Here is a 24,007-nt window from a genome sequence, read left to right on the forward strand (position 1 = left end):
GAGCATTTGGAATAAGGAGAGGTTGGCACAGTATTCTCAGGATTCAAAATTAATGACAGCCTGCACGTCACTTCAGTTTTCAGGGAGCAGTAAAGAGCAGTGGCAGATATTCTCAAATGGCAGGCATTTCTGAGTAGATGAAAACAACTGCAAACATTGTGAAATCAGCAGTGATGGCAGATGTATTCCCAAAAGAAACACTTTCTCATACAGATTTCCCCAAATATGGTGTGTCCTAACAGCCACCAAGGACCACTGAGGGCTCTGCCAACCTCAAGGAGACAAAAAAAAGCCCTAAGAGCTCTTAGTGCTATACAACTGCAACTGCTGTACAACTGCAACTGCTGTACAACTGCAACCCTCTCTTAAGAGCAGTGACATAGTTGGCTCTGGTATATCTCAGAACTAATAGATGTTAAACAAAACTTCTGAAGGTAACAAATTTCAAATGCCAGAAGTCATCCTACCTGGGGTAATTACACCCTGGACCCTGATTCTGCAGGCTGAAGGACTGAAAGGGTTTCCTTGGGCATCCAAGGAAACTCCAGAACTCTACCAAATGCCATATGGCCTGGCATAGGGTAGGACCTACAAGATGTAGGAGAATCTGAAAGAAATTGTAGAATGTCCAGAAAGACTCACCTCAGAAGATATGGTATAGTTATGGCATTTCTTGATAGACTTTGAGATAAAATAGCAGTAGACCTATGAGAGAAGGAAGGCATCTCAAGGAGCCATTCATGTGAGATATGTATGCAACCTCTGGCCAAGTTTGTAGCACAAATCTCACTCTGTACACAATCTACTGAGAACATGAGTTGTAGCAGCCTCAGATACAGAACTTTTGTATTCCTCAGGCTGCAGAAATTCATGTTTTTAGTATAAGATGTCCTTGATCCAGCTGCTGTGTTGTCAAATGAGCCAGAAGCCAGCAGCTTAGAGAATATAACAAGTCAGCATGCCTGTCAGCATTTTCAACACAACTTGTCATCAACAACAGATCCTCATGTGAAAAATCCAGAGAGCTGTATGGCAGTCAGTTTTCAAAAACCACTTCTTCCAGTATATCCCACCCATTTAAGAATGGACTGTCAGCCAAACTCTACACTGGTTCAAATACTTTGCAGTAAAAGTATTCAGCCAAGCTGAATGGGAGAGGTGTTCCCAACACATTCCTGCAGTGATTGACTGCTGTTGACAGATTCATGTTTTCAGGCTGAAAGACTGGTTGTTCTTCAAGTAAAGGGTGAAAGACTAAGCGATGAGAAACCTAAAATTACTTTTGCCATCAGAACATAGCCAGACAGCCCCTGAAGCCAGTTAATCTACTAGAGACACAGAAAAAAAAAAAAAAAAGATAGAACTACATTAACACCTCTGCACTCAGAAGAGCCCACAGAGATGAGACCTGAAGGTTTCAGTAAAAAAGTCAAATATCTGATTGCTTCTCAAACAAGCTGAATTCCCATGGGAATTAACAGCAACACTACAAGGAGGAGAAGCATCTACCGAGATGAGTTTTCCAGCGTATTTAACAGAATCCTGTACTTTGGTGCATAATTTCACAGCCCATATACTGGGAAAAGTTTTCACCTGGTCAAGCAGGGTGACAGGTATCAAGAAGCCAGAAATTCATCTATTGTTATAAAACAGCTGAATTCTCTTTGGAATTGATCTAAGACCAGAAAGACACACAAATAAGATGAGATGAAGAGGGAACTGCACCATTTGTTGAAATCTGTAGCAGAAAGTCCAGGAGAGTGTAATATTGCTGGATCTTAAACCATTTATCACAAGATTTAAGAGGAAGTAATGTACATCAGAAAAAATGAGTTATACCTATGTACTCCAGGGTACATCAAAAGTGGTTGTGCAGCAGAAGAAATAAAACTGTCTGCTCCTTTACAGTGCAGGCAGCAAAAAGTAATAGGCTTGAAGTATAAAAAGGAGATTCAATAGCAGAAAAATCTTTAACAGGAAGGAAAATGAAAAGAACAAAATAGACGAGCAAAAATCTAGAGAGCTTCTGGGCTCTTCATCACGAGAGATCCATGAAAACAGTCCAGCCAAACGTCAGCCATGAGTGACACAGTCATTGCCACTACAGCTATTTGGGCTGGGGGATGAATTATGGGATCACCAGAGGTGATTCTCAGCTCTCTATTTCTGTAATTGAAAAAGCACATCCTAAGGATATACTGAGATTCCACATTTAAAACCTCGGAAACTAAACCCAAATATCAGGAATGACACATTCCCAAATTATGAGAAACTAGGTTGGATACTAGAAAGAAATTTTTTACAGAGAGAGTACTCAGATATTGGAATGGGCTGCCTGGGGAGGTGGTGGATTCACTGTTCCTGCAGGTTTTAAGGTGAGACTGGATGAAGCACTTCGTGCCATGGTCTAGTAACCACAGCAGTGTTGGATAAAGGATTGGACTTGATGATCTCAGAGGTCTTTTCCAACTCAGTTGATTCTACGATTCTATGATTCTGTGATGCTTGCAAGCAGTCAGAAACCTTCCAGTGATCCAACACCGCTACAGAAAAAAATTTATGCGCCTCACACTGGAACATATGTCATAAAGAAATGAACAATAAACCTTTAGAGGAGGAGTAGAGCTAAAAGGATGTTGCCGTTGTTCATTCTGTTTGTCAGATATGACAATTTATACCCCCTGGTACCTATTACTGCTAGAATCTACTGTGGAGAGAATTAGTAGAGCAAGGGACTGTGACGGAAAAGAGCATTCAGTCTGGGAAGCTACAAAACAGTGAGGGATATGTTTGCAGAGCAGCAATTCGCTTATGTTTCCAGATGCAAAGAAGCGTTTCAACGTTTTAAAAAAAAAGTGCAAAACCAAGTGATATGAAAACACTCTAAATTGTTAAAAACAAATACATAAATAAATAACATGCAGGAGCTTCATCATGAAAATAACTCAGGTAAATAAGACATTTACCATTCCTTACGCATGCAGTTTATTAATTAGCTAAATAATGAAAGTAACAAGAATGTGGACACTATGCAAATATAATTTGACCACTCCTGGTCACCATTTTTGCCAATACAGCTACAAATGAACTGGAGAGCTACAGAACTTAAGAACGGAGCAGCTCAAGACAAGCAACTACATCTCTTCAAGGGGTGTTGTCATAGACATGCTTTGTCTGTGAATTAGCATACAAGGGCACCTGTAGCAGACAGTGAGCTGCACAGCTCCACTACAAAGACAATCCCTGCTCCACAGCCCCAGCAGACAGGAAGAAGGATTGGAGGGGAAGAACTAACTCAGGGACACTCAGGACGTCAGTGACAGAGCTAAGAAACCCTACAAGGGTAAATAGCACAAAAAGCCAGTAACAATCTGTGAAATGAAAAGGCACAACGTACTGCATTCCTTCCCTTTCACGGGGTCAGGTAGTCCAGAGCACTCCACTGACGGATTCGGGACAGCCACCCTCCATCTGGAGCCACTGCTGTCGCACTCTGTGTACTCGAAGTGGTAATCTGTCTGCAAGCAATTACAAAGAGTTTCAGTTTCATCATAACATTTGCATATTGAGCTCATTAATCAAGACTTGGAGTAGCAAACTCAGTTATAATTAAACCAGAAAGGAAGTAGTTGTTGTAGAACATACTGTGCAGCGCTCTTTCTGTTTTGATGATGACCGTGTATCGTCACAGAGCAAGCACAGAGCACACCAGGTGCTGTGCAGCACACATGCGAAGGCAGAATGTGGGATTTGCAAAAACACTTGAGAGGCAGGACACAGATTCCACTGGATTTTTTTTCCCCTGTCTTTTAGAGCAGGATTGATCCCAAATTTCTGTGTCTGATCTACAGTAGCTGATGAGGCTTCTGCTTTGATCAATGGAGCAAGCCATACACAAGTCATCCTGTGATAGGCTGGATGTCCAAAATGGTTGAGATGATTCACCTTCTGAGAGTGCCTTTCCCTCTTCATCAGTTTCAGAGGTAGCCCAGGCAAATTAGGGGAGATAAATCCAGTATTGAGATACCTCTGAAAATGCCATCCAGGCCCAACTCTGAGGATTATCTCAAGGCAGAATGGTGGTGTGAGGGGAGATCAGTCCCTATGACTGAGATAAGCCCTGAGCAGACTAAATGAAAAGCAGTATGAAATTTCCTAGCATTAGCTAGGAAAGAATATTAGCTATTTGTCTTATTAATAGTATTGATTCAGATCCCACATACAATCTAGACTCACATTTAATTACATTTTTAGTTTTGTGTTTATAGCGCTGTTTTCAAATTCATAGCCCAGAATTGTACTATTAAAATAAACTTCAGGAACATCTCATTCTTCAAGCAACTTGGTATCAAGAAAGAGTTTGGGTGAACCTGGTAGAAATGGTGATTAACTTTCTCTAGAGGGAACAGATCTATGTTAAAATTACACATCCTGGCAAGCTCCGTGAGATGTCTTCATGTGGGCAAGGCCACCTCCAGCTCCCTTTGCGGTCAATGAAAGGAAAACATTGTCCCTGTGACTATTTTAGATGCCTTCTGCAGAGGGGACAAGGAGATAATACATCCTAGAAACACTTCTTCCTCTTCACTGGCTACAGAGGGAAACTAGCCACTTAATTTGGATGGAGTCTTCTCCATTTCCTCAGGGGAACCCCACCTCCAACACTGCACATCCCTTCATGGCCTGCAAAAATAACACACAAAATCATGGGACCGAGGAAAACTTAGCCACAGGCTCGGTGTTTATGAAGCTTTGGGGCAGACTGGTGTGGGGGACCCATAAACTTTGGTTGGTTCCTTTCAATTTAACTGTCCTCTCCTGGCAGGGATGGCCATGAGCCACGGAGGGGGAGGCAGTGGACACGTCCACAGCCCAAGGCACAAGCAGAAGAGCTCTTTAGCTGGCATAGCTCACTGTCACTACAGTGAACCTTACCTATGAGGCAGCACATGATGGAGCAGAAGAATGGGAATCAGATGGATAAGGGTCTGTCCATGCTGGCTCTGATATAGATGAGCTAATTCCTGCAAATATTCAGCTGGCTCACATGGAGAAGACTTGCAATTCTCTTCATTTACTTGTAGAAAAGCAAACAACACTGAGTTTAATACTTCTCCTACTGTTACCATAGCTCTCCAGAGATATTCAGATGTTAATAAAGTTCTACCTAAACATCATTAAAGCCTTTGCTATTTTGCATCCCAGTGCAAATAATAATCTGATTTCTCTGGAATTAATATTTTGATGGCTCAATAATTGTCTTTCTAGTACAATCGATAGTTTAGAAACCTAACTCATAGCACAGTGGAAAGGAAAACTACTTGTCTCCAGAAAAAAAAAAATCAAGGCATTAGAAGATACTATCAAACCCAGATCTACAAATGCAATATAACATACTCCCAACTCTACAAATATATTCAATTATAATACGTATTTCCTCCACTTTCATCTCATTATGCAATCTTCCAGGAATAGAAAAAAAACCAACAGTCCTGAATCATCTTGGTATGAAATCTGCCTATAAGGCAACCAGAATACATAAATGACACACCTGTAATAGATCCATCTCATAGTTCATATGACATAAGAAAAAAAAATCTGTTAAATATGTAAGACTGAAGCAAAGGAAAGGATATTGAAATGCTCTGAATCTGACTCATGTTCAGACCCATTTTCTATCTAATATCAGGTGAAAAAAATTACAGAGAGCAGTTTGGTGTCAACAATCCAGGTTGCTCTCGTAGTCACCCTCTCAAAACACACTTCAGTGCTGTCTAGCCAGCATGCAATCCCTCTGCAGCCAGAATGGGTCTCAGAAGGGGTGCTGCTGTGAGGGACACATCACGCAGTGCAGAAACGTCCCCTCTACTGGTTGGGTATCGGTCAACTATCACCAGAGATTCAAAATTCAGCACAGTAACTAAAATTATGAAGGATAAAAGTGTTCTCTCCTTCCACATTCAGGCAGACGAGTCAGGTTTCCATCCTTCCATGGAAATCTCTCCAACTTTGACCAGTCAAATGAGGTTTCTGTAGAGATGGACCCAAAAGATGCCCTTCCCTCTGACCACCCCATCCCTGTGCAGCCATGTCCACAAAGGAGTCACAAGACTTACAAATGTTGTACAGCAGAGTTCTCACACAGTCTCTTTCCATTACCTTTTTCCCTGCTGTGCTCAGTTCTCTTCTGGAAGAGGAGCAGGGGTGGGTTTTTTTGGTTTTTCATTTTCTATCTGACTTTCAACTCGGTTTTATGTCTGATAATGACTCCATGGACTTGGTTGTTCCTGTGGTAATCAACTGTACTGAAGACTCTTCAAACTGATTTTTGCCCTTGGTCACACACATGCACACATAGCTCCAAAAATCTCTGCCAGCTACCAATGCAATCATCTTAGAATCACAGAACCATAGAACCACAGAATGCTTTGGGCTGGACAGGACCTTAAAGATCATCTTGTTCCAACCCCCCTGCATGGGCAGGAACACCTTCTACTAGACCAGGTTGCTCAAAATCCCATTCAACCTGGCCTTGAACACTTCCAGAGATGATGAACCCACAGTTTCTCTTGGCAACCTGCTCCAGAGCCTTGCCACCCTTACAGTAAAGAATTTCTTCCTAATATCCAATCTAAACTAATCTCCTTCAGTTTAAAGCCATTCCCCCATGTCCTATCACTACAATCAATGATAGATTCCCTCCCCATCATTCCTGAGTGGTGTTACTGGAACACTTGTCAGTGATGACTGAAGCCAAAAAATGTGTCGAGTACCTCAGCCTTCTCTATGTCAGTTGCAGCCAGGTCTTTATTTTTCTCATTGGGGCAGTACAGATTTTTTTATCTTCCTTTATTTTCCCCTGTACCTAAAGAAACCCTTGTTATTTTTCAAGTCCCTAGCCAAGTTTAGTTCCAGCTGTGCCTCTCCTCTCCTCTCCGAACCTCTCCGAACCTCTCCTCTCCTCTCCGAACCTCTCCGAACCTCTCCTCTCCGAACCTCTCCTCTCCGAACCTCTCCGAACCTCTCCGAACCTCTCCTCTCCTCTCCTCTTCTCTCCTCTCTCCTCTCCTCTTTCCTTCCCAAACCTTCCCAAACCTTCCCAAACCTTCCCTTCCCAAACCTTCCCTTCCCAAACCTTCCCTTCCCAAACCTTCCCAAACCTTCCCAAACCTTCCCAAACCTTCCCTTCCCAAACCTTCCCAAACCTTCCCTTCCCAAACCTTACCTTCCCAAACCTTCCCAAACCTTCCCAAACCTTCTCTTCCCTCTTCTTCTTCTCCTTTAGAAACTCTTTACCTCTTTACCTAGAAACTCTTCATCACAAATTATGATAGACCAGGAGTAATGGGTTCAAATTGAAAGGGGGGAAATTTAGGTTAGACATACAGAAGAAATTCTTTACTGTGACAGTGGGGAGGCACTGGCACAGATTGCCCAAGTAGCCCAGAGAAACTGTTGATGCCCCATCCTGGAAACATTCAAGGCCAGGTTGGATGGGGCTTTGAGCAGCCCAATCTAGTGGAAGGTGTCCCTGCCCATGGCACAAGGTTTGGCACAAGATGATCTTTAAAGTCCTTTCCAACCCAAACCATTCTATGGTTCTGTGAAACAAACGCTGAGGGCTCAGCTGTATCTATCCTTTATAAGCAGAATACATCTGTGCTGGATCACAGGCATGGCAGGAGCTCACAGCTTCAGCTGCACCACTGGCCAGCTTCAAATTAACCAGCGCGGCTTCTTATAGTGCATGAATATAACTTCATGGAGCTGTGGTTTGGCTAAATGATCCAGCATCTCAAGCTGGTTTAGCAGCCATGGTGACATCCTCAGCACCCAGTGTAGCTCAGGTCCATCCCTATGAGCTGGAAGCACATCTTGACTGCAGCACCAGCACCTTCAAGCACACATGATGAATGCAGGCACTGGAATTGCCCATTAACTCTGGCTTACTGGGCTAAGTGCTTCTAATCTGCATCAGGAATTTGAATTTCCAAATACAGAAGGCTGGCAGTGGAGCCTTCTCAGCACCGTGGAACACTTACAACATCTCTGCTTCTCATGGAAAAATGCCATTGAATTGTGTTGGGATTTCTTCACAGAATCATAGAATGGTTGGGGTTGAAAGAAACTTTAAAGATCACCTAGTTCCAAACACCATGATTGAGAAATTTCTTCACCCACCAGTTCTCTGAAATGAATTTCATGTCAAATCCATTCCCAGATGTTATCTGTTGCCAGCTACTACTCTGATTTTGTTTTCAATGTTTTTTCCCACTATCATCCAGACATGTGGTATCTATAAATTTGGCCACAGACCTGTTTTAATTTTAACTGTAATTCTGACTCTGTTTTAATTACTTTTCTGCACTTAGACTTAATCTTCTAAATGTGTCCCTCCCCCAGTTCAGCTGTTATTTCCTATAGCATTTCCTTTCTATTTCTCTTAATCCTTAGGTTTTGGCAAAACTGCTTTGAATTTCAGACCCAGAAAGTAAGTTTCCATTGGAAAGTGTCTCTCAGGAAAAAATTAACAACATCCCATATAGGGTTAAGCTTGGAAAAAAAGCAGTTTTGTAAATGGAAAATTGATGCTGTTCCAAGAAGCCGCTCAGGATCAATATGTAGTCCTCAGCATTAAATTTCAAATGAAAGGTTAATAGTAACCTGAAAAATGCCACCAAAAAAAAAAAAAAAAAGAATGTGTGTTCGCTTTACCCTGTGCTGAATTTTGCTTTATTGTTCTTGGAGAGTTAGTGAAATCACACCTGCACTACCATGCAAAGCTGTTATGAGAAACTCTCTGACGTACACACACTAGCTTTGAAGGACACCGTGTACAAAAGCAATGCCCTTGTGTCAGCACATGACATCAGAGAGATGGTGCACTGGTCACAGCTGCGCCAGGGGTAGGAAAAAGTGACAGAATTTTTCCAGTGTCCTATGTTCAAAAAGCATCAATATGGGATCAATGGTGTGTGTCTGCCACCCTCGCACGTGTCCTGTGCCAACCTCCAGCAGACACCTCCTGGCTCCCTGGGGACACCCACACCTCCTGCCCTGCAGCACTTCTCTAGCTCCCAGCACACCATGAGCTGACTGAGCAGCACCTCAGCAAGGCACATCCCACCCAGTGTGTCCTCCAGCACCAATGCCCCCCTTCTTATACAATTCTTGTCTTCACTTTAAGTGGCATTGCGAGCTCCTCCTTGCCCAGGTCCCCAGATCCAGTGCATGTAATGCCAGATGATTCCAGTGCAGACCTCTCCATCTGGGCTAGGCATCATATGGTCCTTTACAACAGTTGACTGACTGTTGTCAGCTGTCTGACATTTCCAGGGCACAGATCCTCTGTCTGAAAGTAAATGCCTGTTTCAGGGCATTTCTGAAACTCTAGAAGTATTGTTTTCTTCTCCACTGACTGAAGGGTTTTTTCCCACATAACCCCCTGTAGAAATGAGCTTTTTCCATGACAAAGAGCAACACCCTCTTCAATGCCTTTCCTATTTCTCTACACCAATTTTTTCATTCCTTCCTTTCACCTACATGGGAGATGCCTTGCACTGCTTACCATTTAATCAGAACTGAAGGGCAGAGAAGGCACATGTCCTTGCAACCGGTTCCCAATGCACTGAACACTTGATCTGAGCAGAAAACATTGGATGAAGCCCAGGAGCAATAAACATTTACCATATATGTTGTGAAATACAATGGCAAGACTCTCCTGCCATTTAGCATCTTGCTCTACTCCTGTTATTTTCCAACTCCAAACACCAATTAGCTAAAAAAAAAAAAATCTTCTATGCAACCTTCCCCAATATTGGTAACCAACAACTCTCAAGGGATCTGTCACTTACTCCTTTCCTGAACTTGGACTACTTGTTCCACTGATAGTTTTGCTTAATCCGATTAACTGCACACAATGCTATTAAAAGATACTGCTTGCCAAAAGGGGCATCCATAATCTTTACAGACCTATGTGCTGTCTATATTTACATGTACAACAGGGATTAGCTGTGTATTTATCAAAAAAAAAACCAAACAACAATCTAAACCTCCTCACAAATAAAAGTCCCTTTAAGGAGAGAATGAATAAAGGAGGAGATAAGAGGGGAATCCAACCTCACTGTGATTCCCCCAGACTAATCACACTGAAAATGAGTCAATATTTTCACTTCTCTGCTACACCAAGACACGTTATCTGAAAAGACTGCAGAGACATGGCAAACTCCCTGCGTGGCTGTTTCCCGTGTCTGGCATCCGTAGCAGTAGCACACTCAGGGACTACGCTTTCAACACTTTGAGACTACTCCAGAGCTTTCAAGGGCTGCCTATCAGTCACTTCTACTTCAGGCTCTGAAAGAGGAGATGCAAGTTCCCATTTCTCATTAGTTTTGGGCTTCTAGCCCTTCCTCCTCTTTTACCATGCTCATTATTTCTAATTATACGCCAAATATCCCTGCTGCCTCTCTGTGCTCCTATCACCCCCAGCCCATGAGTGAGCAGCAGATCTGTCTGCCAGCAGGGCTCTGTGACAACGCTCATTCAGACCTAATGCCCAGCTCTACACTTCTCCCCAACAAGAATACAGTCATCTTTAATCTCCTTTGAAATTACTTATATCAGTGATTTTCAGCTGAAAACTCGAGCCAGGCTTCCTAAATCCCCAAATTCCTAAAGACATTTATATGTATTCTGCCACATTTCTCTTTCTGAACTCCTAATTCATTTGTGGTTTTTTTGGCAGTGAGAATCCCAGCCCTAATTTCATTACTTAGAACTTCACGAGGCAGCTGCATGTATTCAGACTTTCTGAAAATCAGGCTACTTGCATCTTGAGCCTAATTCAAGCACTAGTTTTCAAGCACCAGAAGCCGAGGCTGGAACACTGCCAAAGCCATCTGCAAATGCAAGATGAACTGAAGAGGTTTCCTGAATGAAAGCCAGAATTCAGCAAAAGTATATCATCAATATTTGCAAGGAATCAGAATAAATGACATTTTCAGTATATTTTTTATAACCTGTTTAAACATAATTACCAGGATTCTAACCCAAATGTGTTAAAACAAATGTCTAGTCCTACCCAGTGAATGAAGTGACCTGCAGTGGGCAGCTCTCTGCAGAATGATGGGTGAAGTTCAGAGAGCCATGAGCAGCTCTGTCAGCAGGAGGAAGACAGAGACATCCCTTAGAAATGTTTAGAAAAAACAGCCGATGGAAAAGTGTTTGGATGAATATGGTGTCCCACTGGAAATGACAGAGGTACTGAGCTCTCATACTAACCAGGTCCAAGGATTTCCTTTGCCCTTGGTCAACAGGCTGCAGCATAGGATGATGGTCATGAAAGAGAAGACCAGGAGGTGGTTCCAGCACATCTCAAATGTTCAGAGTAGGGCATGTGAACTGTATCCCTTTCTTCCCTCCACAGCTGCAGAGTTTGTACACACTCATTTCCACACAGACATCTGAAGTTAGGTAGTACAAGTCCTTCGTGTTCTACCTCTTCAGCCAGCTGTGGCTTGCTGGGCTGCCATTGCCATTTTGAATATATTGGTGCAGCCTCTGAACAGATTCCAGTCCACAAGGCTCCCACCTCTCCACTGAGCCTCCCAGAGATGCTTGTCATAGAAATCATGTGCTATTACTAAGGCTGGGTTTTAAAGTAAGAGGTAGCAGGGGTAGAGGGGCATTTCAGAAGCCACTTAATCCCTCCACACCTAAACCATTCCTGGCAGAGGTTTGCCCAACCTCTTAGAAACCCCTCAGTGATGGATATTGCACAGCTTTGCAGAGTAAAGCTCTTAGTTATTGGCCAGATAAAATGATGCTAATGTGCACAGACCATTCATCAGACAGCTAATGAAGCAGTTATCATCAGCAAGGAAGCTGAGCACAAGAGATAGGAGAAACACATGGGGGTGCAGGGTTTATGTGTTAAAAAACACAGCCCCAAAGATACCATTTCAACATATAAAGAGCTTCAGAGAGCATGGCTGGGACAAAAGGCTGGCTGTGTCCTTCCGAGAAACTGCATTTACTGTGCTATACATCTACTACGTATTTATCATATGATTTGTTGAAGACAGTTTGTAAGGACAGCGCATTCCCATGTAACACAACATCAGCTGCATGAAACTACAGTGCTCTGCTCTGATCAGTGTCTTCTCTTGGCTGTCAGCCACTCTCACTGGGTGAAATCAGTGGAGATCTCCCCAGCCTCATAGGGCACCAGCCAGGTCAGAGGCTGTCATCTTTCAGCAGAGACGGTGTGCTCTCTCACTCTGACATTTCTTCAGTCTTTGCCAAATCCCTTTCAGCAGCAGTCCACTAATGACTAGGAGAGGTTTTATTATCATTATCTTATTTTTCCTTTCAGGGACCATTTTCAGTCTGAAAAGGTCAGGTCAGCCAGCAGCCCCTTGACTATGAAAAATTTATTTTTCTTTTAAATAAAATTTCACAAACACGGTATGTGCAGCCTTACTCCAGCCATCTTTGAAAATGTCTGGGATTATTTATTTTTGCAACCTACAGAAATAAGTAGCCTTTAGTAAAACATTCGCTCTTTCATCCAGGGCCTTATCTGCTGCCCAGTTGAGCCAATAAAAGATACCCATTCACTTTGAAAGACAACAGGATCATCCACAGTTAACCAGCCCAGGTACTCATCACCCTGAGCATTAAATAACAGGGGATGGGCATCGCCATCCTTGCAAGTAAAACTCTAGAGAAAGCAAAGACCTTTCTACCTTTTAAGACAATCCCATTGAATTTTATGGAGGGAGGTACCAAATACAGAATTCTACAAGATGGTAGAAAATGGCCCTCAAAAATATTATTTTCAGCCAAACAAACCATATTTGTGGAAGCGTCTCCAGTGATGGCTTAATAAGTGAATAAGCGATACTGGGCAGTTTGCCTGACCCAAACCATGTTTTACCTCTTCCCTTGTGTCAGGACTACAGCTAAAAAAAACCTGATCCATCATAAAGTCATTTTTCCCCTAGTTTTCAGCAAAACAGCTCCATGATCCAGTTCATTGCACACTGTGTCAGCACTTCTGTGGACACATGAAAGAGTGGCAATGGGTGGCCGAGGTGGAAAGATGGGCAGAGGAAAAAAGTATTTTCAGTTAGGAACAGGACTGACCTAATGGTCATGCAGACTTAGACTGGGTTAAATTGATAGTGAAAGTGCTCCTTGATCCTAATGTCTCCTTTCCCAGCTTTCACAGCCATACTGTGCAAGGTTTGGGTCTCTCAAGCACCATAGAACAGTTTAATGAATATGGAAATTAAAGCAGTCTCTAGGGATACACATCTCCACAGCCACTCAACAGAATTTCCAAGTGCTTATTCTGATTCTTAGCAACAAAGCCTTACAAATCTTCATAAAAGAGAGACATTTTAATGCCAATCAGACCATAAAGTATTGGGAGTTAGGAGAATAAACTTTGTGCTTTAACTGCACCTTTGGAGAAATGCTGATTCCTGTTTTAATACTTCTCACCCCTCGCTTTACATAAAGCAACTTGCAGCAAGAAATTTAGACATGATGATACAGGCTTGCATGGTATCTTAAAAGCTAAAATATTCTTTTCCTAAAGGAGAAAGTAGGAGTCAAACCCTCCCTCAGGCATCCTATTCTAAACCCGACATACTCCAAAGATATTAATCAGCACTGTTTTTCACAGTCCTGGGCAATGGAGCCCAAAAACATTGGGAGTAAAGGCTGTAGCACATCTCAGATAAAGCATATGAGATAGAAGTAGCAAATGGCACCTTGTAAAAATGGCAGAAGATCTCAAATCCTTCGGCAAACAGGATAAGGGCTCTTTCACAATGCACAGGGGCGTTGGTATCAACCAGAGGCTTTAAGCCTACTCCTTCACCAACTGCTGCCTTGCTGTAGACCCTCAAATGGGTCTTTACTCACCTGCCCTACAATTATAATCTTGTTTTGCACACCTGGAGATGATACACTTCTCTACAAATTATTTTGGGAGCCAGAACACTTTTTAGTCTTACCTAATGGCAAATTATGAGACAAACCAGGAGTGGAATCCAGAAGCTGAGTCCTTAAACAGATAATACTGCTTAATGTACATGCAAAGGGGAAAACCACGAAACAGACTAAATTTACTAATGCAATTCCACAGCATCTCACCCACTCTCTTGGGTTCAGAGAAATGAAAGGCTTGGAGCACTTATTTCTTTACATTTAAGACTCTGAAATAGCCCAGTTACAAGTGCAACAAAGGGGACACTTTTGTCAGGATAGAGCTTGTAAAAACAACAGGATCATAACCTGTTCTATGTCTCTGACAGGTCATTACACATATGACAGTTGCCAAAAGCACCTACCAGAAAGAGGGCATAAGCTGTCAAATAGTATGGCACAGAAACAGCAGAAGTTTCCCACTCTATTTCTCCACCAACATATCCCTGTCATCATCTGATGCTGACAGATCTCGAGGCTGAAGGGATACTCCCTGCAAGCATTTGCTTTTGGGCTCCATTGCCCAGGACTATGAAAAACAGTGCTGGTTAATATCTTTGGAGTATGTCGGGTTTAGAATAGGATGCCTGAAAAATAAGAGTGGATCAAGGATCAGGAAAAACATTTCAACACAGCTCTCAGGTGGGACCTCCTGCCAGGACTGCATTGAGAAGTTCCACCTCATCAGAAAACATTTTATAATATCCATCCCCATATCTTCTACAATATCACCAAACTTTTTAGCTGAAAGTTAAAAAGTTAACTGTCTCAAGGGCAACACAACTTTCTCAGGTCACAAATAAATTTAAATGATGGTATAAAACTACCTGGCATGTTTCCAACAGCCAGGATAGAAGAGAAATGAGAGAGACATGTCCAATATCCAGAGATTCCGCTGGGAGGAAAATCTGCTAGACATGATCAATTAATTCATTGTAATAAAGAGCACTGTAACCTGCTATCAATCATTTTTGTCCTGTGCTTTGTATCACATGGATTTCTAATATATGCACATGTCAGGGAACGGGGAGGAATATTACTCAGTGAGTTTTCAATTGGCTTTTTTAACTACAAATTGTGCTATTATTTGTTAACAAGTCAGGGATGTGTTAATGATCTGGTGACATTTCATTTATGACTCTTGTCTAGGTAGGGCCTCCAAGGTGCACTAAATACAAACAAATGAAGAAGCAGTCACCTTTAACGAGTGTGTGGGCACGTACGCACCTGCCTGTGCATTTCCATACGCACACAGAGCAACTCACACGAGAATAATTCTGTCATCATTTAATCCACAGGCTCTATCTCTCCCTGGCTGACAAAATTTGGTGCAGCTCTGATTTACACCCACAGAGACTCAAGCTTCTTGTTTATCTTTTAACAGGATGACAAAAGGTTGTTAGAGGTAACACACAGGTCTAGGGTAGAGTCTGGGGTGTCTCACCACTGCTCCACGAGACCCCCCCAACTGTGCAGCCAGAACCACAACTTCTTGTCTCTGCTCTCAAACCCTTCCAGCAATGACAGCTAATTAGGCGCCACAGAATTAACTTTCATCTTCCACCTGTGTGCTGGCGGTGACTAATTGCATTCACAGAATGAATCAGTAAGCAATTCCAAGCACGCCAGTAAATCCCACCATGGACCAGCGGGAGGATATGCTATAAGGAGCCAAACAAGATGGTATTGACCTTGTCAGAACAAGGATGGCAAGGCCAACAGAGCAGGGACTTGATGTGTTTCCCTATGTTTGAACTAAAAAATGCTCCGGGAAAGAGTTCCTTTCATGACACAAGATCTCACTGCAGCTGGGGCACTGGGCACAAATGCTGCTCCCTTCCAGGGTCCCATCACTGCTACCCAGGGCATGGGCGTGTCAGAGCAACGCTCACAGTGCTCTGAAGGAGGGCTGTACCAAACTTTCACCTTCTCTGGTCACTAACACCCACTGAAACCTTGTGGCTAAATCCATGGATGGATTTCCTCCCTGGATTTGACAAACCCATTTCTCTTATCCCCTCTCTCCCCAGATGCTTTTATGTTGTGTTACATATCACTGAAGTGCTGGTGCTCTGGGAGGAATATTAGCATTAAATACAAATATAGGCATTACAACGAAAGCCATCTGTTCCTTTCTGTTGATTACAAATCTATTCTCCTCGCCCAGCGCTACTCCAGCCTCGTGCTCTCTCCTGCAGCCTCTGTCTCTGTGGCACCCCCAACAAACATGCACTTACACAAACTTGACTGCAATTAACCTCTACACAGGGATTCAAATCAGCCTGACGAGGGATTGTCAGTAGCAAGGAAACAAGTATCTGAGCTCCTATGGTCTGTGAAGCTGGATAGAAAATATCCTGATGGACACTGAGAGGAAAACACATCATGGGGGAAGTGCAACTGCCCATTCATAGCACCCTGAGTGCTTTAGCGTGTGCTTCACCTCAGCTACGTGGAGACAAACCTGTGGCTCTGGTGAGTTAAAAATCATGATTCAAGAAAAGCACATGCTGCTCTGATTCAGAGTGGTTTCCAGCAGACTACCCTAACCAGGTCAGAGACAAGAGCACCTGTATCTGGAGCACAAGATACAGGTGCTCCAGAAATACAGGAGGGACAACACATAACTCAGGACAAAACAGAAGTGCATTCAGACCTGCACAATAAACTAGATGCAACCAAAGGCCTTTCCTTTACGGACTGTGACCTAAAGCTCCAGCTGCAGTCATATTTCCCCACACGCTCCACATAATCACTTTCCCACCTTTTGTTATTTTAATTTCCTATTTCTATGAAAAACTCCCATGGGAAAAGGTCACAAAAAATTTGGACAGAGACATTCTTTAGGAAGTGGAGCAGAAAAAACATTTTACAACCTTTTCCTGGGACAACCCTCTCCCCTCTCTCATGACATCGGAGATGCCAATGGGAATTTTCTGAGCCCTGTGTCTTTGCCAAGCCAGACCAGTCTCATCCTTCCAGCAAAGAGCAGATGTCAGAATCCCCATCATTTCCCTGTCCCCTTGGCCACCCTTCAGGGTGGCTGCGTGGGGTGGTCAAGCTGTTTGGATCTGCTCCAGGCGGTAACAATAGCTCAGGAAAGCTGTTTGCTCCCTCAGTTCCTTTTCAGGTAGCATGAAACAACAGAGCCAAGTCCCAGTGAACAACAGTTCAATTCGTTGAGGCTCGAAATAGAAACAAGACCTCACTGACTGCCACAACAGAGCGAGCACAGAAAGAGCTGCATGGGCTTGATTGCACACAGAGCTAAAAGAGATGTTATATTTGCTCCTGGGACTGCAGGATTTGCATATGACTCTCTCTGAGTTTATCAGTGTTTTTGTTGCATAAGGAAGTAAATAATAAGGAATTTACAGAAGGAAGGCTCAGGATCACTGCACTGCTCCAAGACTGCACAGATCCACAGTCACTCTCCATGTCCTTGCCATGCAGATGGGGAAGGAGTTGCAGCTAACAATCTAACACTAAAATGTACAGCAATCAACCCAAAAGCACCAAAGGCAAAATTCAAAGCAAGCCTGAAATGATAAGAACAGAATAAACCTACACCTCTCCCCAAAGCTGGAGTATCACCTGAGGCCTGGGTATGAGGGAAGATCACACTCCCTGCTCAAGTCAGTCTCCATTAAGCAAAAGTTTTCTCAGCATGCTGCAAGTTCAGCACAGGAGCTCTGGACCAGCTCACGACACACACACTGACATTCACCAAGCTTTCTGCACACTCATGTCCGAAGCAGGATCTGTCTGCAGTGGTTTGTATTCCCACACTAACTGGAAACTTGGAAATTCTGAGATAGTGGTGACACCCACTGAAATGGGTGAGAACAGCCCTGATGTCTATACATGCTCTGTACTGCTCTTCTCAGCTCTAGATCTAAGATCTGAAATCAGGGTCTATAAAAAATCCTCTAATTCAGGGTTTAGTTTATATCTGCTTCCTTATGACACAGAACACTGAAGCACAGCTTGGGTGGTCTTTATCCTCAGAGCATCTTCCTGTCACAGAAATACAGACTGGTTTGGATTGGAAGTGACCTTAAAGATCATCTAGTTCCAACCTCCCTGATGTGGGCAGGAATGCCACACACTAGACCAGGTTGATTCAACCTGGCCTTGAACACTCTCAGGGAAGACAAGTGTTGTTATCCCAAAAATAATTCTGCACAAGAGCTCAGAACCAGGACATTTAGGTCCATATTTGTAAAAGGTACACAAGAGCCTTGCTCCTACCCAGGCACCTATTACTACAGCAGCTGGGCTCTTGACTAGCTTGGAGTAATGACCTGAGTGCTATGACAAATGGGACACAAGAAAATCAAATGCATATTACCTGAGAGTCAAAAGACTGGATCAAACCCCTCCCTAAGAGCATTCTAAATCTGTAGTGTTGATCCTTCTAAGGCACTGGTGGAAGGGAGCTGCTTTCACCGCGGGAGGAAATCTTGCAGCAGCCCTCGCCATGGCAATCCCAACCAGCACCTCTGCAGGGCTTCAAAAAGCAGCAAAATAGGAACATATAGCCCCATTTTTGTCATTCTGTAAAGCTTTCTTGGTAATCCATCTGCTTTCTTGCTGAGGAAAGCTCATCACATAAAATCAGGGGCATAGGGCTCTCCAGCCAATTAGGCAGGTAGTGCTGCTCAACGTGCCTTTATTGAGCAAACAGGCTTCCCCCTCTGAAGGCAGCGGGTGCCTTTCACAGGCACTTGGCATATGGGCTGCTACTCCAGGCCACCAACACCATCCATCTTGTGTCAGCCAGCCCGACAGAGCCAGGACAAGGTTAATGTAGTCAAGATAAAAAAAAAAAAAAAAAAAAAAAAAAAAATTAAAAAAAATAGTAATACACTGGAAGGCAACGTGCATATAAAGCAGCTGATTTCCAAATCCTGTTAACTCTGCATTTCTCAGGCTAACACTGACATGGGTTCCCACAGCATCTTCCCACACCACCGACCACTGTGGGCTTTGTAAGCTCTGAAGTTTTAAGCAAGACTCAGTATTTAAGGAGGGAAAAGTGGAAATCAATACATGTCATATGGGCATAACATGCTTGTAACTTGAAGTGGGCAACATTCTTAATTGGCTCTGAAAATCAGAATTAAGCACAGCCACAGTGTGATACATTTCCATTTTTCTCCACAAGCGGTACCTATTTCAACAGTATCAAATCTGCCCTGAGTTGGAAGTTTGCTGTCCTCATTTAAACAATCTAAATGACTATTTTCACTGTCCAAGGAAAGAGGTAGGGCCTCCAGAGGATAGTACATGTCATCTCAGAGGAGTCTCTGCCTCCTGAGACTCTTTAAGATGAAACTACTCAGGATCTCAAGTTGTTTGCTATGAAGGCTGGAAGGAGAGAGGGGAGAAGGGAGGAGTGTTTGAATTGCAGGGTTTTCTCAGTTGAAAAGAAAAGGATATTTCATTCTGAAATATCCATGCAATAGGAGATGACTTGCTTTTCAGCTGAAATTGCACTTGTCAAAATGCATTAGAAAACATTCCTTTTTCTGTGGAAGACTTCAAATCTCACCCAGCACAATTGTTCCTAAGAAAAAAGAGAATAAAAACCATAAAACCAACCCAGCAAACATTTTCCATCATTTAAAATGCAGCAGACTTCAAATTTTGTCTGGACTCAGAATAGAACAACATTGCAATCCACATGGCAGTTCTACTTGCATGTGAGCTGGAGAAAACCCAGCCAGAGCTTTATCGTGTTAGATGGAGACACCATTAGCACTAATTCATCCTAACACCCAGTGCAGAGATAACCCCAATCAACATGACTTAAGGGTCTCCTGCAGCACTCAGGGAGACTCCAGGCATGGAGCAGCCCTGACAAAGTCACTCCATGCCTTCCCAACCTATTGCTTTCCACGTGCCTTTCTCTGTGCAATATCCTACGATATTTATTCCACAGGCTGTCACACACCAAAAAACTGTCTGCCTAATGTCGTAATTCAATGTTCGTAATGAAACATTGTAATTATTTTGTTCATCTCATCTACAGCAAATCAATATACAACTGTGCACCATCAGATACAAAGACAGAGAAATAATTATGAATCCTCCACCACTGGCTGAGTATTTTGCACACATATGGGCAAGCACAGGACAGAAAGCAGCAAATCTCAACTACAGCTTTTCATGGAAACATAGAATCATAGAATCAACCAGGTTGGAAAAGTCCTCAGAGATCATCAAGTCCAACCCTTGATCCAACACCGCCGTGGTTACCAGACCATAGCACTAAGTGCCACATCCAGTCTCATCTTAAAAACCTCCAGGAACGGTGAATCCACCACCTCCCTGGGCAGCCCATTCCAATGTCTCATCACTCTCTCCATAAAAAATTTCTTCCTAATATCCAGCCTAAACCTCCCCTGGCAGAGCTTAAGACCGTGCCCTCTTGTCCTGCTGCTGGTTGCCTGGGAGAAGAGACCAACTCCCACTCGGCTACAACGTCCTGTCAGGGAGTTGTAGAGAGTGATGAGGTCTCCCCTGAGCCTCCTCTTCTCCAGGGTAAACAACCCCAGCTCCCTCAGCCTCTCCTCATAGGACTCGTGTTAAAGTCCCTTCACCAGCCTCATTGCTTTTCTCTGGACCTGCTCCAGCACCTCAATATCCTTCCTGAACTGAGGGGCCCAGAACTGGACACACTTTCTACCCAGCTGACGCCTCAGGCAGCACTGGAAAATCCAACACAAGAGATGACTAAGTCAGCAAGACCTCCAGGGGGTTTCCTGCAGGAAATAACCTGGGGGTTCTGCAGGAAACCCCCAGTGAAGAATAATGGGGGTTTCCTGCAGAAGAAGTAGCTTTCCATCCATAGGATCCACAAAGAGAAGGAATAAAATGCTAAATCAAATTCTTGATGAGCAACCCCAGACTACCTAATTCATCATTGCCACTGTGTCAGTCTCTTACGGAGATCTGTGACCATTTGAAGCTGTTTTACTTCTGTAAGCTTTCACCTCCAGTCTCTACAAAAGCCTTCTTATTTAAATATTGAGCAATATATTTAAAAATACAGAAGCGCAGGCAGTAAGCAAAAGGCACATGCCATCAGCTTATCTCGATAGGAATGAGGTTGCTTCCCTTTCCAGAAGAGTCATTCACTCTTCTCTGTTGTCCTCTTCTGTGAGAGATGCTCGAGTGAAGCAAACTGCTACAGCCAAGTTTCATATCCCAGCAAAACTGTTGTCTCTGATGGAAAACCCTTAGAAGCAGTGAGACACAGCTGCTCTGTCAGGAGCCATTAAGATGAAGGATTACTAGCACAGGCCATCTGCCCGAAATTGGGGGTTTGCTTGGCTTTTTGTTTGGTTTTTTTTTTTTACTGTATGATGCTGCAGTAAGTCAGGACAAAATTAAACTCGGGACTGACCAATGCCTTTGGGGCTGAGTTGCCTCTGGAGCACCACTATCCCCACTACACCAGACAGGGTGGATAAAATAAAAAGCCACCCTGACCTGGTGATTTATGAATGATGATTCAGTGCAGTACAAACTGAGCAGCCGCTGCAAACTCATTAAAAACCTAAACAGTGTCACACTGAAAGGAGGGCTAAATCAATAGCCACGATTCGGGCTGCGTTAATTCCAAGTCCCCTTCTCTGTGCAAATACATTACAGTGATTCACGGAGACAGCCTCAAAGAAATAAGTGCCTCTGCGTTATTACGCAGCAAAATGTTGGGTGCTTGGGAGTCATCTGGGTAGACAGATGATAGCATTAGTGATTTAATTGACCCTTACGGATAAAAATGCACATGAGGAATGGCGGGACTGTCAGCAAGCAGCAGCCTGTGCAGAAGCCAGACCAGAGGAGAGCAGAGGATGAGCTCTAAGATGTTTTCCCCATGCTAGCAGAGCAACACAGCTGTTTGCTTGGTGTGAAAGCCATGATAAGGAAGCAGAGTTGTTGAGGGATGCAGATGGGTTCAGGCCTGGTAAGGCATGAGCATGCCCTGGGAATGGTCCAGTTCTGTCCATGACAAGGGCCACATCCTCCTCGTGGAGACCACAGGGACATATGACAGCAGTGGTGGGTGACGGATGCCCTGTAGAGTGGTTTATCTTTGGGTTTAAAGCTGGGAAGCACTTTAAGGTACCTGGTGAAGAGGCAAATAATGGAGGTGCAAGTAAAACCCACCCTCTCATGAGTCTGGGAGGTGCCTCACCAAACCTTACCATTGCAATGGAGTGAGCATCCCACTCACAGAAAGGACAGAGAAAATGTTCACCGCCTGAGAGGGGTGATAAATGGATATTGGAGGATAACGGTGCACATCCTGACACCTTTTGTTTTCCACCATTCACTACAGCTGTGCAATGAAAGCCAGCGCGCTGCAGACAGGCAGACAATTCCCATCCTCATCATCCCTTGCCCACAAGCAACTTATAAGCACCAGTGGTTTGGTCCTGCCTGCAGCCCCAGGGCTGCCAGGAGCCACACACCAGCACGCCAGCTCTCACCATCAGAGGTCCCAAACATAGAAACACTCTGAAGAGCCAGGACATAAATTTTGTAGTCACACATGAGTGTAACTGGACCATTAAACAGCATTTTCACATCCTGCACAGAGACTAAGTCTCAATATTTTGAAATGGTAATGATGTAACTGACTAACAGCTGTTTGCATAGGGCCATTGCACTTACAAACTCAGTGTGGTTTTTAAAGAAGGAAAAATGATGCGGATGATGCTACCAGGCACATAACCAAGTTCTAACTGTGTTTTACTTCTACAACTACATGCAACCCCAATCCTAAGCTATATCATGTTAGATGATGGTAGATAGAAGCAGAAAGCAGCTTTTTGGGTTTTTTTTTGCCCATGGGAAACTCATTGCCAAGCAAGGTCCCACCTTCGCGTTGGTGGCGAAAAACCTGCAGCCTGCAAGGCACAGCTGACCACCCACATGATTTAGAATATTTCCCCTCACAAATATCTCATCCACCTGGGTCCTGGGTAGTAACAGAGCTCCCACACTGGTAAATCATCCAGACAACCTGTATGGTGTAGAACATGAACTAGCAGCTAAACACCTAAATCTCTGCTGCTGTTTGGCAACAAGCAGAGACCAACATGCTTGGCAAAGCCAGGCTTAGCTGATATTACAGGCTGTGCCTCAGTGTAAAAGGTAGGATGGTTTGGAGGCTTGGAGACAGATACACATGGGGCTGGGGAACATGACCTGTGGGGCTATATGCAGAGCTGAAAAGGAAGACATTGCCCACAGAGCTGTATTTCAGGTCACAGAGGACTGTAGGACTATACAGGCTCTAGGTGAAGGATCCTTACGCAGTTGAGGTGTTTGCAGTGTAATTACTTGTGTCTGGAACTCACGGATTTGATACAACCCTAGCTGGGTGGCTTGGAGAGGAAAATTTCTGGTACAATTCAGTAATCATAAAAGTAAAAAGGTATACTAGTATTCACATGCAAGTAAAGTTTGTACTTTTACCTAAAAGGATCTCACATATAATTCTTTCTGTTACAAATGGCCTCATTATTCAATATTGCAATTCACATAACCATAATCCTTTCATCCCAAGGGGAAAAAAAAGTGTTCTTTCATAAGCGTGTTCAGTCACAGGCTCACCTTAAAGTCACAATGAACCAGAGTGAATTCATGAAAATAAATATGAACCTAAACAGCTAAAAAAGTATTTTTCATGAGCAGAATTTATGCAGTAAGGAAAGGGAGCCATGGACTTATTGGGATCTCAAACCCTACTAAAATTCAGGGAATGCATAATAGTTCTTAACCCCCAGAGCTCAGGCTGGAGGGTAGATGCAGGAAGATGGGGCAGGGGAGGGAGTCTGTGCTCCCTGTATCAGAGAGAGAAACAAATTTGCAGCAATTAAACAATTTACTTTTCCAAAGTAAAGGCAGAAATTAGTCTAAATTAAGATTATGATATATGAAGAAAATGTCAAAGAAAGCAGCTTTGGTGTATCTTCCTTAGGTGAAAAACGCACTT

At 43.4% G+C, this 24,007-nt stretch overlaps 1 protein-coding gene across 2 annotated transcripts in view; it reads right to left on the minus strand.

The window, feature by feature from the left end:
* The window catches only part of ELAPOR2 (endosome-lysosome associated apoptosis and autophagy regulator family member 2), a 102,030-nt gene that overhangs the window by 46,067 nt on the left and 31,956 nt on the right, over positions 1-24,007 (minus strand). Inside the window, exon 2 of one of the 2 annotated variants that reach the window (XM_064656452.1) lies at positions 3,398-3,518. The exons of the other annotated variant lie outside the window; for it this stretch is intronic. Coding sequence (XP_064512522.1) covers positions 3,398-3,518 — 121 coding nt within the window. The remainder of the gene's footprint in view (positions 1-3,397; positions 3,519-24,007) is intronic. 2 annotated transcript variants of the gene reach the window in all.

This window comes from Pseudopipra pipra, chromosome 5 (genome assembly GCF_036250125.1).
Source record: "Pseudopipra pipra isolate bDixPip1 chromosome 5, bDixPip1.hap1, whole genome shotgun sequence".
NCBI lineage: Eukaryota > Metazoa > Chordata > Aves > Passeriformes > Pipridae > Pseudopipra > Pseudopipra pipra.